The 13,281-nt window shown below is 38.4% G+C and overlaps 1 protein-coding gene across 1 annotated transcript in view; it reads right to left on the bottom strand.

Moving 5' to 3' along the window:
- The window catches only part of VPS13C (vacuolar protein sorting 13 homolog C), a 211,599-nt gene that overhangs the window by 76,545 nt on the left and 121,773 nt on the right, over positions 1–13,281 (bottom strand). The window contains 7 exon segments of the mRNA XM_075069560.1: positions 1,277–1,407; positions 2,854–3,010; positions 6,168–6,312; positions 7,553–7,857; positions 9,097–9,264; positions 11,862–11,965; positions 12,560–12,676. Of these exon segments, the coding sequence (XP_074925661.1) occupies positions 1,277–1,407; positions 2,854–3,010; positions 6,168–6,312; positions 7,553–7,857; positions 9,097–9,264; positions 11,862–11,965; positions 12,560–12,676 (1,127 nt within the window).

Genomic DNA, 13,281 nt, shown 5'->3' with positions numbered 1-13,281 from the left:
TGCACACACGTGTGTGCACACAGTCAGGTGCGACTGAAAGACATCCTACAGAAGAAGATCTTTGTCAAGAAAAGCAGTTGCTCACAACTGCTGAGGTGAGAAAAGAAACCAACTTAATGGCAGCCTCATTCAGTACTGTAGTCTCTAGATGAATTAACACCATCTCACGATCAACAATATAAAAAGTGATCTATATCCACTACCAGGAGAGAGATAACTGACCAACAGAACTGAAGTTGTCTTTGTCACAAAGCCAGTCTATATCCCACCTGACAAAGTATAGAAAGGCAGGTGTCTATCATTCTTTTAGGATAAATATTTGCTTCATATACTATGGGCATTTTTTAGTGTTTTCTATAACTACTTTAAAAAGTATGAACAATAAAGACTTCGACAGCAATACATCTGATCCTCCTGAAACCTATACTATGAATTTCTCATCTGTTGTATTTGTCCTATCGCAAATGGGCAAGAAAGCAACTGAGGCATCTCCAAACTGCACCAAGCGTACATGGGAAGGATGACAACAAGGAAGAAAAAAATAACCTGGTGTCATCTAACATGCTCAGTTAACTGAAGTTTGTAAGCAACAAAAACTCGTATTTTGGCTGTAACTACGGCTACCATGACAAACCATGTCAAATTCAGGCTTGCAAAGGTCCTGATTATTATGGTACCATTCCGAGCCCACTAAACATTTAATAGTTAAGTTGATCCCAATCTCAAACAAACTTTTCTTAATCACCTTTTATCAAACTCCATTTATGACTCAAGAATTGTGGTAATAATTATGTGCATCTTTGTTGCCAATGGCATCCCCAGGGGCCACTAAGAGCAGATTTACATTTGCCCTACAGCCACCTACAAACACTTCACATTTTCCAAGATTAGCCTCACTTGTACATCTCACTTGTCTCAACACTTCACAATTTTTATAATGAATTGCCCTTTTTAGATCAATAATGCAGTTTCTATTTTACATAATAAAGCCTAATGCCCAGTGTGAACTGGAATGATGTTTCAAATATGCACATATGTAATTTTTCATGTGAACTGGTTTACCATATTCCTAGTATTTATTAAAGTGAAAAAGTACGTAACAATTTTACCCAAATAGTTCATAAGTAACAGAACGTAAATCGTAAGTTCTACTGCAACAAAGATATCATACGAAGTCAACAAGAATAGAGAATGTTTTTATTCTCCTATCATGAATTTTACTGACAAAAAAATTGACATTTTCCCTCCCTAGCTTTTAGAAGATTTCACCACATACCTGATTATGGTCATTGCTGTAAAGAACTATTGAAAGTGACTCAAAGTTGAAGTCAAATTTAAGAGTTGAATAATATTCCACAGGAGGCTGTGATGCAGAAATCTCTCTTTGCTCTGAAGTGAGACCATGATCTACAAATTGAAAGAAATTTTCACACACTCACAACAACTTAATTTTGCTTATAAAAACCAAGAAGTCTATTAGAATATGTCCCAAAAAGCTTAATATCATCTTTCAAATTCAGAAGGTTAAGACTGAATTAGTTCCAACAAAAAAACTTCCTGATACAATTCAAGGACTGTGTTAAGATTATGCCTGGTAAACCACAGAGTGTGAGACTGAAAAATCAATGGACCAAAATAGGTTTATCAGAAACTAGGCCTAATTGGTAGACAAAATGAGAAGATGGGCTATTTCATCCATCATTCCTTTCTGGCGTCCTTTAAAACAAACAAATCAAAAAAACGTGATTTTGGCTACTCGAGCTGGTTTAACCATTGTGGTTGCCACTCCCACCATCTTCTGGACGTGGCAGATAAGATCAAGAGCTGTGCTTATGTTTCTCCAACAGCAACTCTCTCTGCAAGTGAGACTCAGCACCAGAGCCAGAAGCTATAGCTCCTATCTTTGCTCTTGTTTTCTCTTCCCTGTTGTGCGCGTCTGTCTTGTTTTGTCTTCTAAGAAACAGGATAAGATTTTAACAGCAACGCTAGCACCAACCCATCTCTATCAACTTCTCCTCTTTTTTTCCAAAAGAACAGCTATTGCTGTCTTCACTGTCAAAAGGAGGAAGTTTTTCCTTCTAAAAACTCTCTCCAACAAAAGGGAACAACGGATGGTGCTAAAGTGAAATCCTCACTTAATACTTTAGATTTCAAATGTTTTAACTAATTTTTCTTCTTTTCTGTATCCATAATAAAAGGTAAAAAGAATTGTTAAAGGTGTGTTTGCAATGGTACTGAGCAAGCTGAGATCTCTGCATACCAAGCTCTAAACCTTGTTTAAGGCTCTTTAATGTGGACAGTGACAGGATCTTGACTCTTTGGGCCCATATATTCCAGCTAAATACAACAGCACATGCATTTGAGTACATCTTTGAATCTATTTGGTTTCATCATTTAGGGTCTGTGTGGGTTGTCACTTTACCTCAAGAAACTACATCCATGGAAGCAATTTATTATGTTGAACTTACAAATGAAACTTGTTTTACAAATGCAATAAGTATAAATATCTTAATAAATATTCAGTTTTTATTCAGCTTCATAGTAGTATCACTACTCTTCTCTTAGCTACAGATTTTGTTGTATTCTGTAACTTCTCCATAATCTGTTAAACTGTAAATTCAATAAGCCAAAAGCAAATATCAATATTTAAGTTCTAATGAATAACTCAGCAAAAGAAAGAAAAAATACACAGCATTCAACTGCAATGCTAGACAAGCTCCATGTATGCAAAGGTCAGCAGGTAGAACAATTCATTAGTTTACCGATGTTATACTTTCAAAGTACATGCAATTATTAACTAAAAACAGCTCATCTTTTTCTGAACTTGAGCCCAATTTTGGATTAAAGTTGTACCTTCATGGAGATGAGAATCACTTTGACCTTTTTCCTTTTTCCTTTTTTGAGCTTCTTGAAGGGTCTGTTGTGTAGCACTTGACTGGGAAGAAGCATCTCCAAGATTATCCAGCAAAATTTTCATGAGGACAGTTAGGTCATCTTCACTGAGCGCAATCTGTAAATTGTAAAACACAACTATTTCCACTGAAGATACTCATCATTGTCTGTTACAGTTATCCCCCTATTCCATTTTGTCTCTTACAGATGTCCGCATACTCCATTTTTGTTTTTGTTCTCCTGTGGCCTCCCCTCCCTGGCTGTTAAGTTGTTTAGCAGGGCCACTGCCCTTCTCAAAGGGAGGGTCCCTTAAAGTTGTTTACCAAGAGCCATTGCCCTTTTCAAAGGGATGGCCAATTGTGCTAAGTGGGACCACTGCCCTGTTCAAAGGGTTAGTCCTGTTATCACCTTGTTAAACCTGGGCTCGGTGTAGGGTGGACAATGTCCAGTTGCAAGGCCTATTGTGTTTTTAAGGTCCTGGGCATGAGTCATAGGCCTCATGTGCTTCTGAGTCACCTATTGCACAGGACTCTGCCTAGACATGTCTCTGTGCTCACCTGCTTTTTTTTTTTTTTCCCCTGCCTCTGAGCCAATCAGAAGTACTGGTGGGAAACTGCCTAAGTTTGCCCTTAAAACCAGACATTTTCTGATCAGACCTCAGAAAGGTTCCTGCATTGCTGCCTGGTCTGATCAGCCAGGGGTTCTGGGGGGTCCTTTCTCCGCTCTCGTTTTATTTTTGAGCGTACCCCTGTTTTTTGAAAAAAAAACCCCACGAAGAACGAATTGCTGCCTGAGAGATCTCCTGATTATTGAGACTGTACCCAGCCTTCTGATGATTTTGCTGCTTTTACCTCTGCTGCTTCCTTTGGGGCTGGTAAGAATCCCTCTGTGAAATTCTGTGAAATTCTCTATACTTTTATTTTATTATCTTAGCTGCTCTCTCTCTTTCCCCAGCACCCAGACTTAACCAGCACCCAGCATAGCTGTGGTTAAGTTAGGTTTAGAGAATTGTTTGTATTGTGTTCTGTAAGTTAGGTTTAAGAAATTGTTGCATTGTGTTCTGTTACTTGCTAATTTGTGTAGTCTTGGTTAAGTTAGGTCATAGATAAGATTTTGCTGTGTTCTGTATAGTTGTGGTTAAGTCTGTCTTCCTGCTGCCCCCACCGAGCTCTCCAGTCACCCCATACCCCTCAGTCTCTCTGCTGTTTAAACCTGCAGCCTGCCTGCCCTCTGTCTCCTGAAGTTTAAATCTCCCTCTGCTCTCTGCTGTTTAAAGCTGCAGCCTGCCTGCTCTCTCTCTCCTGAAGCTCTCTCTCTCTCCTTTTTTAATCCCTTCCTCCACACTCTCCTATTACCCCCAAACCTCAATTGTATTACTGAAGTCTAGCATAAAACCCCATTGGTTACCCTTTTTCTCTCTAACACACCTCACATTTTACATTTATACCACTGTGACACATTTTTACCTAGAGTTGGTTACTTACCACATTTTCCCATAACTGTTAGTTGGCTATATGCTGCTGTGACACACCTTTTATATAGAAATTGTTAGCTACTTGTTACATTTATACTTCAGTGTTAATTGGTTACCAACTGTATTGTACCCCACTGTATTGTACCCCACTATTGAAACCCCCTATACTATTTGCTAAAAGAAACCCCTCCCCAATTGTCTACCTTAACAAACCTCATCCCCCTCACTATTGAATTTTCCCTGTTTTTTGCATTTTCTTAATAAAGTTTATTTTGCACCCCACCTGTGTGGTAATTGCTCCCCATGATCCCATATACCTGCTGGCAGGGACAATCATCAACACATATTGAGAACTTGCCTCTTTATTAGTAGTACTATCACCCCACCACCCAAACTAGATGCTTCAGTCCAATTCATTCCATGTTAGTGAAGGTCTTTTCTTTCCAGCAATTCCTACCAACATTCTAATTAGGGATGTTTCCTCTGTGAACAAGGTTGTAATTTGATTGAAAAAGAACAATTTTGGCTGAAGAAGACTAAAAATTCTAAGATGAAGAATATTTTTCCAAGATGCTATTTGCTTCTTTTTGATTTAAACAAAAAGAATCTAATCCATCACTTTCAAACGCTTGCTGGCCCCACATAGCTTAATAATTATTTAATAAAAAACAGTGAGTTCATTCCATATGGAACAGAATTGCTTTGCCAATGAAAAGACAAGTAGGCAACATTAAGTCAGGAAGCATTAAATTCGGATGCAACTCTTTTTATGACCGAGTAAATAAGTAATTCAACATTAAGGAATCATAATGCAAGATAGATTGTTATGAATATATAATTAATACTTTTTACAAGAAATAGCAATACACCTTTACAGGACAATTCTTAAAGTCTCTAGAAATGTATGCTCTTAATGCATTTAGGTTTTACAACATTTGAGTAACTACATTGGGCCTCTTTTGGTGCCATGTACCCCATCTTGTGCCATGCCACTGGTGGATTCTGGCCACAGGACAGACATCTCCAGTCCCAGAAGGATCATGCTAGTATGAGAAGACTCCTGTGCTGGCCCTGGCCAAAAAAGCCTGATATATCAATTCCCTTCTCCTTACTGGTACAGGGGTTACGGCAACCCCTACTTTGATTCCTGGCTAAAATTTGGAACTCTTGAGGCCATTAAAGTGGGACTCTTGCTACACTGTCAAAATGACAGGGAAAGAAAGTGAGAGGATAAAGCTGAGGTCTGATGATTTTTATTTACACTGAAAACTGAAAGACTTAACATTCACTCAAATAACTGTGTAATACAGGGCAGTCAAACTAAGCTGAGCTTCAGAGCCTGCAACTTAGCTTCTGGATTCTAGCAAAGCAGTTTTCTTTCGTGCTATGATAAAGGAGCCAGGTTTGGTCTGCTTGTGTTAAGTTGCTGCTTAATAAAGGAAAACATGTGGATGGATACTGCTGGCTATTAATCCATAAGACTATGGTATTTGAGCTCTGCCAGGATCAGCTGATCCTAAATATAGACTTTATTTTGTTTATTGTATCATGCACCCAAATCACTAAGTATTGGTCATCTGACTACAATGAAGCCATACAACACATGACACCACAACCACATCAGATCACTGTCAGGCTGGAATTGTAGATGACTGGGAGACAGCCAAGGCACACCCTGGTACCAAATAAACCAGTATTCTGTAAACACCAAGAACCTAGAGTGCTACAAAACAAGTTTACAAGATCATTACAGAAATCTATTACTATTTAAAAGGCAACAATTAGTTTGTTGTGGCATTACCTGCATAGGTTTTAGGTCTCCTTTGATCCCAATTGCTGGAATCTCGTGATACCAAGCTGCTGCTAAATTTCTCTGGACTGACAAAACTAGATTTACTGGCTGTAAAATTTCAACATCTGGTTGAGAAGTGATAGGTATAATACTCCTGAAAACACACAGAAAAAGATTAAAGTAACATCTACAGGTCCGCCCAGAGAGAGGGGGCAAATGGGGCAATTTGTCCCAGGACCCCACGAGAATATAGCATTCTATACTATTGCAACATTTTTTTATGGAAGGGGCCCCAAAAATTGCTTTGCCCCAGGCCCCCTGAATTCTCTGGGCAGCCCTGAACATCTATTGAACTTATGTTGACATACAGTTCTTCCCCTACTTCTCCATGAGTAGCTGGGAAATTAGAAGAGAAAAGAGCAGGTGAAAACCTAGATTTCTGTACAGAAACCACGCCCAAAACCAAGAGCTTGGAGCTTTGCCCTTCAGCCTTTTCATGAGACTACAGCGATAAAGAGCATTCAAATTTCAACTCAGAATCATATCGTAAATGTTTAATTTATTCATTCATGAGAAAAGAACATAGTGGTTGCCACTAGCAAGTAAAGATTTCCACAGATATCACACAATCTCTGCAGTTGTGCACTTCTTTTCTATGTAAAGTATAGGTTAGTGCAGTATTACAGGTACTACTGTGCAGTAATTGTAGGCAAACATTAGCTTGTCAGCAAAACTACTGTGCCAAGGCCAATAATCTAATGTTCCTGGCCAGTATATGGAATACATTAATCTCTAGTAATCTACATAAAAAGAGTGTTTTCCCAGAAATAATGTATTAATTTATTTCTACTTATTTTACATTTATGATGCACAAAATAAAAGTATATATGAAATTCTATAGAAGATATGAGTCTGTGTGTGAGTGTTTATCTGTATTCTGGTAGTGAAAGGTAGTGCCTTGATTGTAACTTTACAAATTAATCACAAGGCCCTTTGTACTGTTCATGTGTCACTTCCAAGGAACCCAAGCAAAAGTATTTAAAAAAAAAAACAACCACCACCACCACCAGTTTTGTCATTCCAGGAAACCTACGAATCCTACTCCTATCCTCTAAAAACGCTGTGTAAAATAGAACAGGAACTAAAGAAAAAAAAATTTTTTTTTTTAAAAAAGCAGATCTAACAACTAACATATTGAGTCTCTTCAATCAACCACTTCGCTTTCCTATTGCACAACTTCCCCCTTTCCCATTACATCCGCACAACGTGTTTAGGCACTACATTTTTCAAGGCACAGGCTTTATCTTCTTACTCTATGCAGAGCACTGTTGGCACTTTAACAGTTTTAACACCAATTTTAAACATTCAGTATCAAGCGAAACAGTAGTTTATACCTTGATAGCTTCAAATGAGTTAGCTGAACAGCCATGTTGTCAATGACTGGAGGAACTGAAGATTTATCTGTGAAGTCCAATTTAAATTCATTCTGAACTCTGATCAAACCAAGATCTGCTACCAGAGCATTATGGGAGACTGAAGACTCAGGGATGACTACAACTGGAGCTTTTAAGTTGATATCCATTGAAAGGCGGAAGCTCTTCTTAGCAAAATCTTTCATGCTGGAAGCAGCCATTTCTGCAGCCTGGACTGTAGCTGCACTCAAGGCTTCCTTTGCTGCTTGGAAATTGTTCAGGAAGTTCTGTTGGAAAACAGCATTCTTTCATGTAGCACAAAAATAAGTACTTTACATCAGGGTTCCCAAACTGTGGCCTGCAATACAGTCCCAGGTGGTCTGCTGGCGCAGTTATGGGTGGAGTTGGGGGTGGCATGGGAAGGCGCTGCAATGCAGACAGAAACAGAGTGGCAGTTGGCAAAGTGGCAAATGGCAAAGTGGAGCCACTGGACAGAAGACAAGAAGGGGCCACTCCTGAGAGGCAGCAGCTGGAGGGTTCGCAGCTATTCCCACTATGAGCCGCCACATCCTCCCATCCATGGGTGTCAAGGCCCCTGGAGTGTTGGTCTTGCGGCTCTCCCAGGGACTGGGGCTCAACAGAGCTGCTGTTTCTGTCTGGACAACCCCATGATCTGAATCATTATAGGTAACGACCAGGCCTGATCCAAGCACCTGCCTCTGCCCTGCACTGCCAGCCCCGAGGCCTTCCCTCATTCCTAGGCAGAGGGTGCCTGTGAAGCATGCCAGGATGCTGGGTGGGTGACTGGGGCAGAGTTACCAGGTGACAAGCTCAAGGCACTCAATAGGCTGCTGAGGCAGAGGTTGTCAGTGGGGGCTGGCTGTGGAATCTGTCTAATACATTTGAGCTCTCGCTGGCCCTGGTCCCTGCTAAAATATAGTTAAGTTGGAGTTCACAATTCTTAAGTCTATCTGCCTCACTTACACAATCATCTGCTAGCTAAGATTCTAACTCATGGGTACTCGTAGAATTCAATCCTACTTGGAACATGCATCTAAAGCAGGATGCAGTATTGTACATTTATGTCTAGCAGTTGTATTTTTGGCTGATAAGATATCTACTTCTGAAGGGTTTACACTCACATTCAACTATTTGTACATGTCAAAACTAAGTCACCATATCACTCTTGTTCTTCATCATTCCCCTTCATATTTATCAACCTCTTGCTGAGTGGTGCAACTTCTAAACATCATGTCTTCAGGGTAAGGAACTTGGTCTTACATGTTTATGTTTCAGAGAGACAGTGAGTGAGGTAAAATATTTTATTAGACCAACTTCTTCTGGTGAGAGAAATTGGTCCAATAAAATATATTACCTCACCCAGCTTCTCTCTCTCTCTCTCATATCCTGGGACCACCATAGCTACAACAATATGGCATAAAACAGGTTTCTTGCATTTTTGGGCAGCATAGAAACTATTAACTGAAACTAAATGTACCAAATTATACATACTAGTAATATCTTACCAGAAGTGACATGAAGAATTTATGGAGATAAACTATTTGAATGCAGCCCACTTTTAGACACATTTTACCGTCCACCTTGGACATATCGGTGTAATCTTCTCCTTCAGTTGCGTCTGGATAAAGGACCATTTTGAATCGAAACACTTCATCTCCCATTATGGAGACAGCCTGGAAGAATTGAATTAAGCTATTTTATTACATATACGTATTTAGTATCCTGGAGTAACCTTTTGTTAATTCTATCATAACCCAAGAAGGTAACACAAGTCGTCTAAAACAAATATGATGTAACCACAAGTCTATTAACAAGCAATATATGTGACTTGGTGGTAATGGGGGACTTCAATCATCCAGACATCTATTGGGAAAATAATACAGCAGGGTAGAGATTATTCAACAAGTTTTTGGAATGCATTGGAGACAACTTTTATTGCAGAAGGTGAAGAAAGCAACAAAGGGAGAGGCTATTCTAGATTTGATTCTGACAAATAGGGATGAATTGGTTGAGAATTTGAAGATGGAAAGTACGTTGGGTGAAAGTGATCATAAAATGATGAGTTCATAATTCTAAGGAATGGTAGGAAGGCAAACAGTAGAATTAAGACAATGGTCTTTAACAAAGTAAACTTCAGCAAACTCAGAGAACTGGTAAGTAAGATCTCATGCAAAACAAGTCTAAAGGATAAAACAGAGTTCAGGAGAGTTGGCAGTTGTTTAAAGAGACATTATTAAGGACACAAGTGCAAGCCATCCCAATGCTGAGGAATGATGAGAAGTATGATAAACGACTACCCTGGCTTAACCAGGAGATCTTTAATGACCTAATACACCTCTACCCCGATATAACGTTACCCGATATAACACAAATTCAGATATAATGCAGTAAAGCAGTGCTCTGGGTGGGGGCAGGGCTGCGCACTTCAGTGGATCAACACAAGTTCAGTATGACGCGGTTTCACCTATAACGTGGTAAGGTTTTTTGCCTCCCAAGGACTGTGTTATACCGAGGTAGAGGTGTATTCAAAAAAGAGTCATACAAGAAATGGAAACCAGTTCAAATTATGAAGGATGAATATAAAAAAAAACTACCACAAGCAAGTAAGGACAAAATGAGAAAGGCCAAGACACAAAATGAGAGGCAAACAGCATCAAGAAAACATTTTACCAAAACATTAGAAACAAGAGGAAGACAGAGGACAGGGTAGGCCCATTACTCAATGAGGAGGGAAAGATAGTAACAGAAAACACAGCTTTAAATGCCTTTTGTGTTTCAGTTTTCACCAGAAAAATTAGCGGTGATCAGACGACTAATACGGGCAACATCAGTGTAAATGGGATAGGATCTGAGGCTCAAAACTGGAAAAGAACACATTAGGAATTATTTAGACAATTAGACATCTTCAAGTTAGTGGGACCTGACGAAGTACATCTTAAGAAGGATCTTGCTAAAGAGATCTCTGAGCCATTAGTGATTACTTTTGACTACTGGCAGAAAGTAGCTATCAACGATTCATAGTCAAGCTGGAAAGGCATATGAAGTGGAGTCCTGTAAAGATGTGTTCTGAGTTAGGTTCTGTTCAATATCTTCATAAAGATTTGGAAAATGGCAGAGAGTACACAAAGTTTGAGGACGACATCAAGCTAGAAGGGGATTAGACAGAACAGAATTACAACTGAAAATGATCTTAAACTGAAGAAATGGTCTGAACTAAATAGGATGCAATTCAATAAGGACAAATGCATAATACTACGCTTAGGAAGGAATAATCAACTGCACAAATACAAGATGGAAAATTACTGCCTAGGAAGAAGTACTGCAAAAAACTACACGGGGGTTATAGTGGATCACAAAATAAATATGAGTTAACAATTAAACACTGTCACAAAGAAACAGCAAACGTTCTAGGACATATTAGCAAGAGTGTTGTAAGCCAGAGACACGAGAAGAGATTCTTTCACTCTACTCAGTGCTGATAAGGCATCAGCTGGAGCACTGTGTCCAGTTCTTGGCACCACAGTTAGGAAACATGTGGACGAATTGCAGAAACAACAGAGGAGAGCAACAAAAGTGATCTAAGGTCTAGAAAACATGACCTTTAGGAAGAACTTGATAAAGAGTCTTCAAATACATAAGAGGTTGTTATAAAGAGGAAAATAAATTATTCTCCTTAGCCATTCAGGACAGGACAAATATTAATGGGCTTAATTTGCAGCAAGGGAGATTTAGTTTAGACCTTAGGTAAAGTGTCCTAATTGAAAGAGAAGTTAAGCACTGAAACAAATGACATGGGGGTGAAAGGGCATGGAACCTATCACTGGAGGTTTTCAGAACAGGTTAGACAAAACACCTGTCAGGATGGTCTACATGACCTACTGAGGTTCCTTTCAGTCCTCCATTTCTCTGATTCTGTGTTTAATACAGCATAGCTAGATACACAAGTTTGAGTGAATTCAGTCAATTCTATTATCTCCTTTAGCTATTTCTGTCTGACTGGAGATTTTAGACATTCTGCCGAAGGGTATATCAGAACACTAACCTAAGCAAATAATGAAATATTCAAAAGAAAATATTTTACTTCTCTGGTATAAATGTAGTTTTTAACTCCTTGGTTTTTTAATTTGACAACTTTTGAAGCAACACATTTGCCTTCCACATACATATCTCAATTAAATTTATTAAGCAATTGGTTACGCTCTCTTTAGTCATAAAGTGTATTTTTTAAAAAATCATCACTTCTATAATCTTGTCTCATTGCACAAGTCACCTTTTTATGAATGATCTTTGGATCAACATTTGTGATTATGATGTCCTCAAGTCTGGAAAAAACCTTTATCTTTTTAGTTTTCATAGAAACAGAAGCATCCACTCCTGATGAAAAAAATCCAATTTTAGTTCATGGTAACAACAGGTATAAAACACAGTAAGGGATTCTGATACAAAAGGACCTTCAAACAAACAAATACATTAATAAAGACATATTCTTTTTTGAATTCTAGCAAAAATGGTACAAGCTGTTCAACCTTAGGAGATTCTGATCTAAAGATTTGCTTTATGCTCTCTACCACATATTCTTAGATTAGTGATGAAGAGACAAGACCATTTCTAACTTTCTCTGAAAATACAGGGTTGAGTACCAGCCATTAACACTGCTGAGTGCCTAACTCTTAGAGAATTTCAAGTCCACAGTATTTCTAGTGAGTTAGCAACTCAAGTTTTTTTAATTCACCCCACTAAAAACTAAGCACTTTGCCAAATACATTTTCCTCCATCATACATGTATCTTGGCTATTAAAAATCTCAGATTAATGCTCAGCTGTTCTCTCATCTCCTGTTAAAAATTTAAATAATGTTACTGAAATATTGATGTACAACTTCTACAGTAGCTTTTAAAAAACTTAAGGGGAAAAGCAATGATGCATCTCTTTCAACTCTACTGGTCAAAATACTTAACTGATGACTTACCTTGTATTTTAATATCTGCAATGTTACATTTCTGATCACAAACAAAAATGTGGAATGCATTCAGTTTTGCACTAAGTTTCAAGTCATATACATCTTCATGGGTTGCATCACTAGATACTATATAGCAGAAATAACCATGGTCAGGAGAGGGCACATTCATCGCAGTAATAACAGATGCAAATCATCTTGTAGTAATTAAGATTTATATATACACACTGTTCAAAAGTTATCTATTGTAACACCTTGGAAATTTTAACTCTATTTGATCAAAGCTATGGCAAAATTTGATTACATTGTGTAGAAGACTGATAATTGTTCTGGGACAAGAACAGCAGCCAAATGAAATATAGGCATACCCATCATTTTGTTTTGAAATGGTTACATTTTCCATATTTATGCCTCATTTGAAACTTCCTCTGAGAATAGTATAATTCCAAACACAGTTTGTAGTTCATTCTTTACATATTCAGGAAAGAAAACTAGACTTCACAGTGCAGTGGGAAATCACTCTCAACACTGTCTATCCTGGACAGGAAGGGGAGCCTTCAGGTGTAGGGAGAAAAGCAGCTCCTAAGCCACAGACCAAGACCAATTAGGACAATCAGCCAATTTCAAGATCAAGCTTATCAGGCTTAAAAATAACCCTTCAAAAAAATAAAACATAACAAAAAATCTAACTAATCCTTAAATAGCTTCTAACAAAACTCTTTACTGTCTTTGCT

This window comes from Chelonoidis abingdonii, chromosome 9, assembly GCF_003597395.2.
Source record: "Chelonoidis abingdonii isolate Lonesome George chromosome 9, CheloAbing_2.0, whole genome shotgun sequence".
Taxonomy (NCBI): Eukaryota; Metazoa; Chordata; order Testudines; family Testudinidae; genus Chelonoidis; species Chelonoidis abingdonii.
Note: the sequence above shows the minus strand (reverse complement) of the source record. Positions and strands in the feature narration are given on the sequence as shown.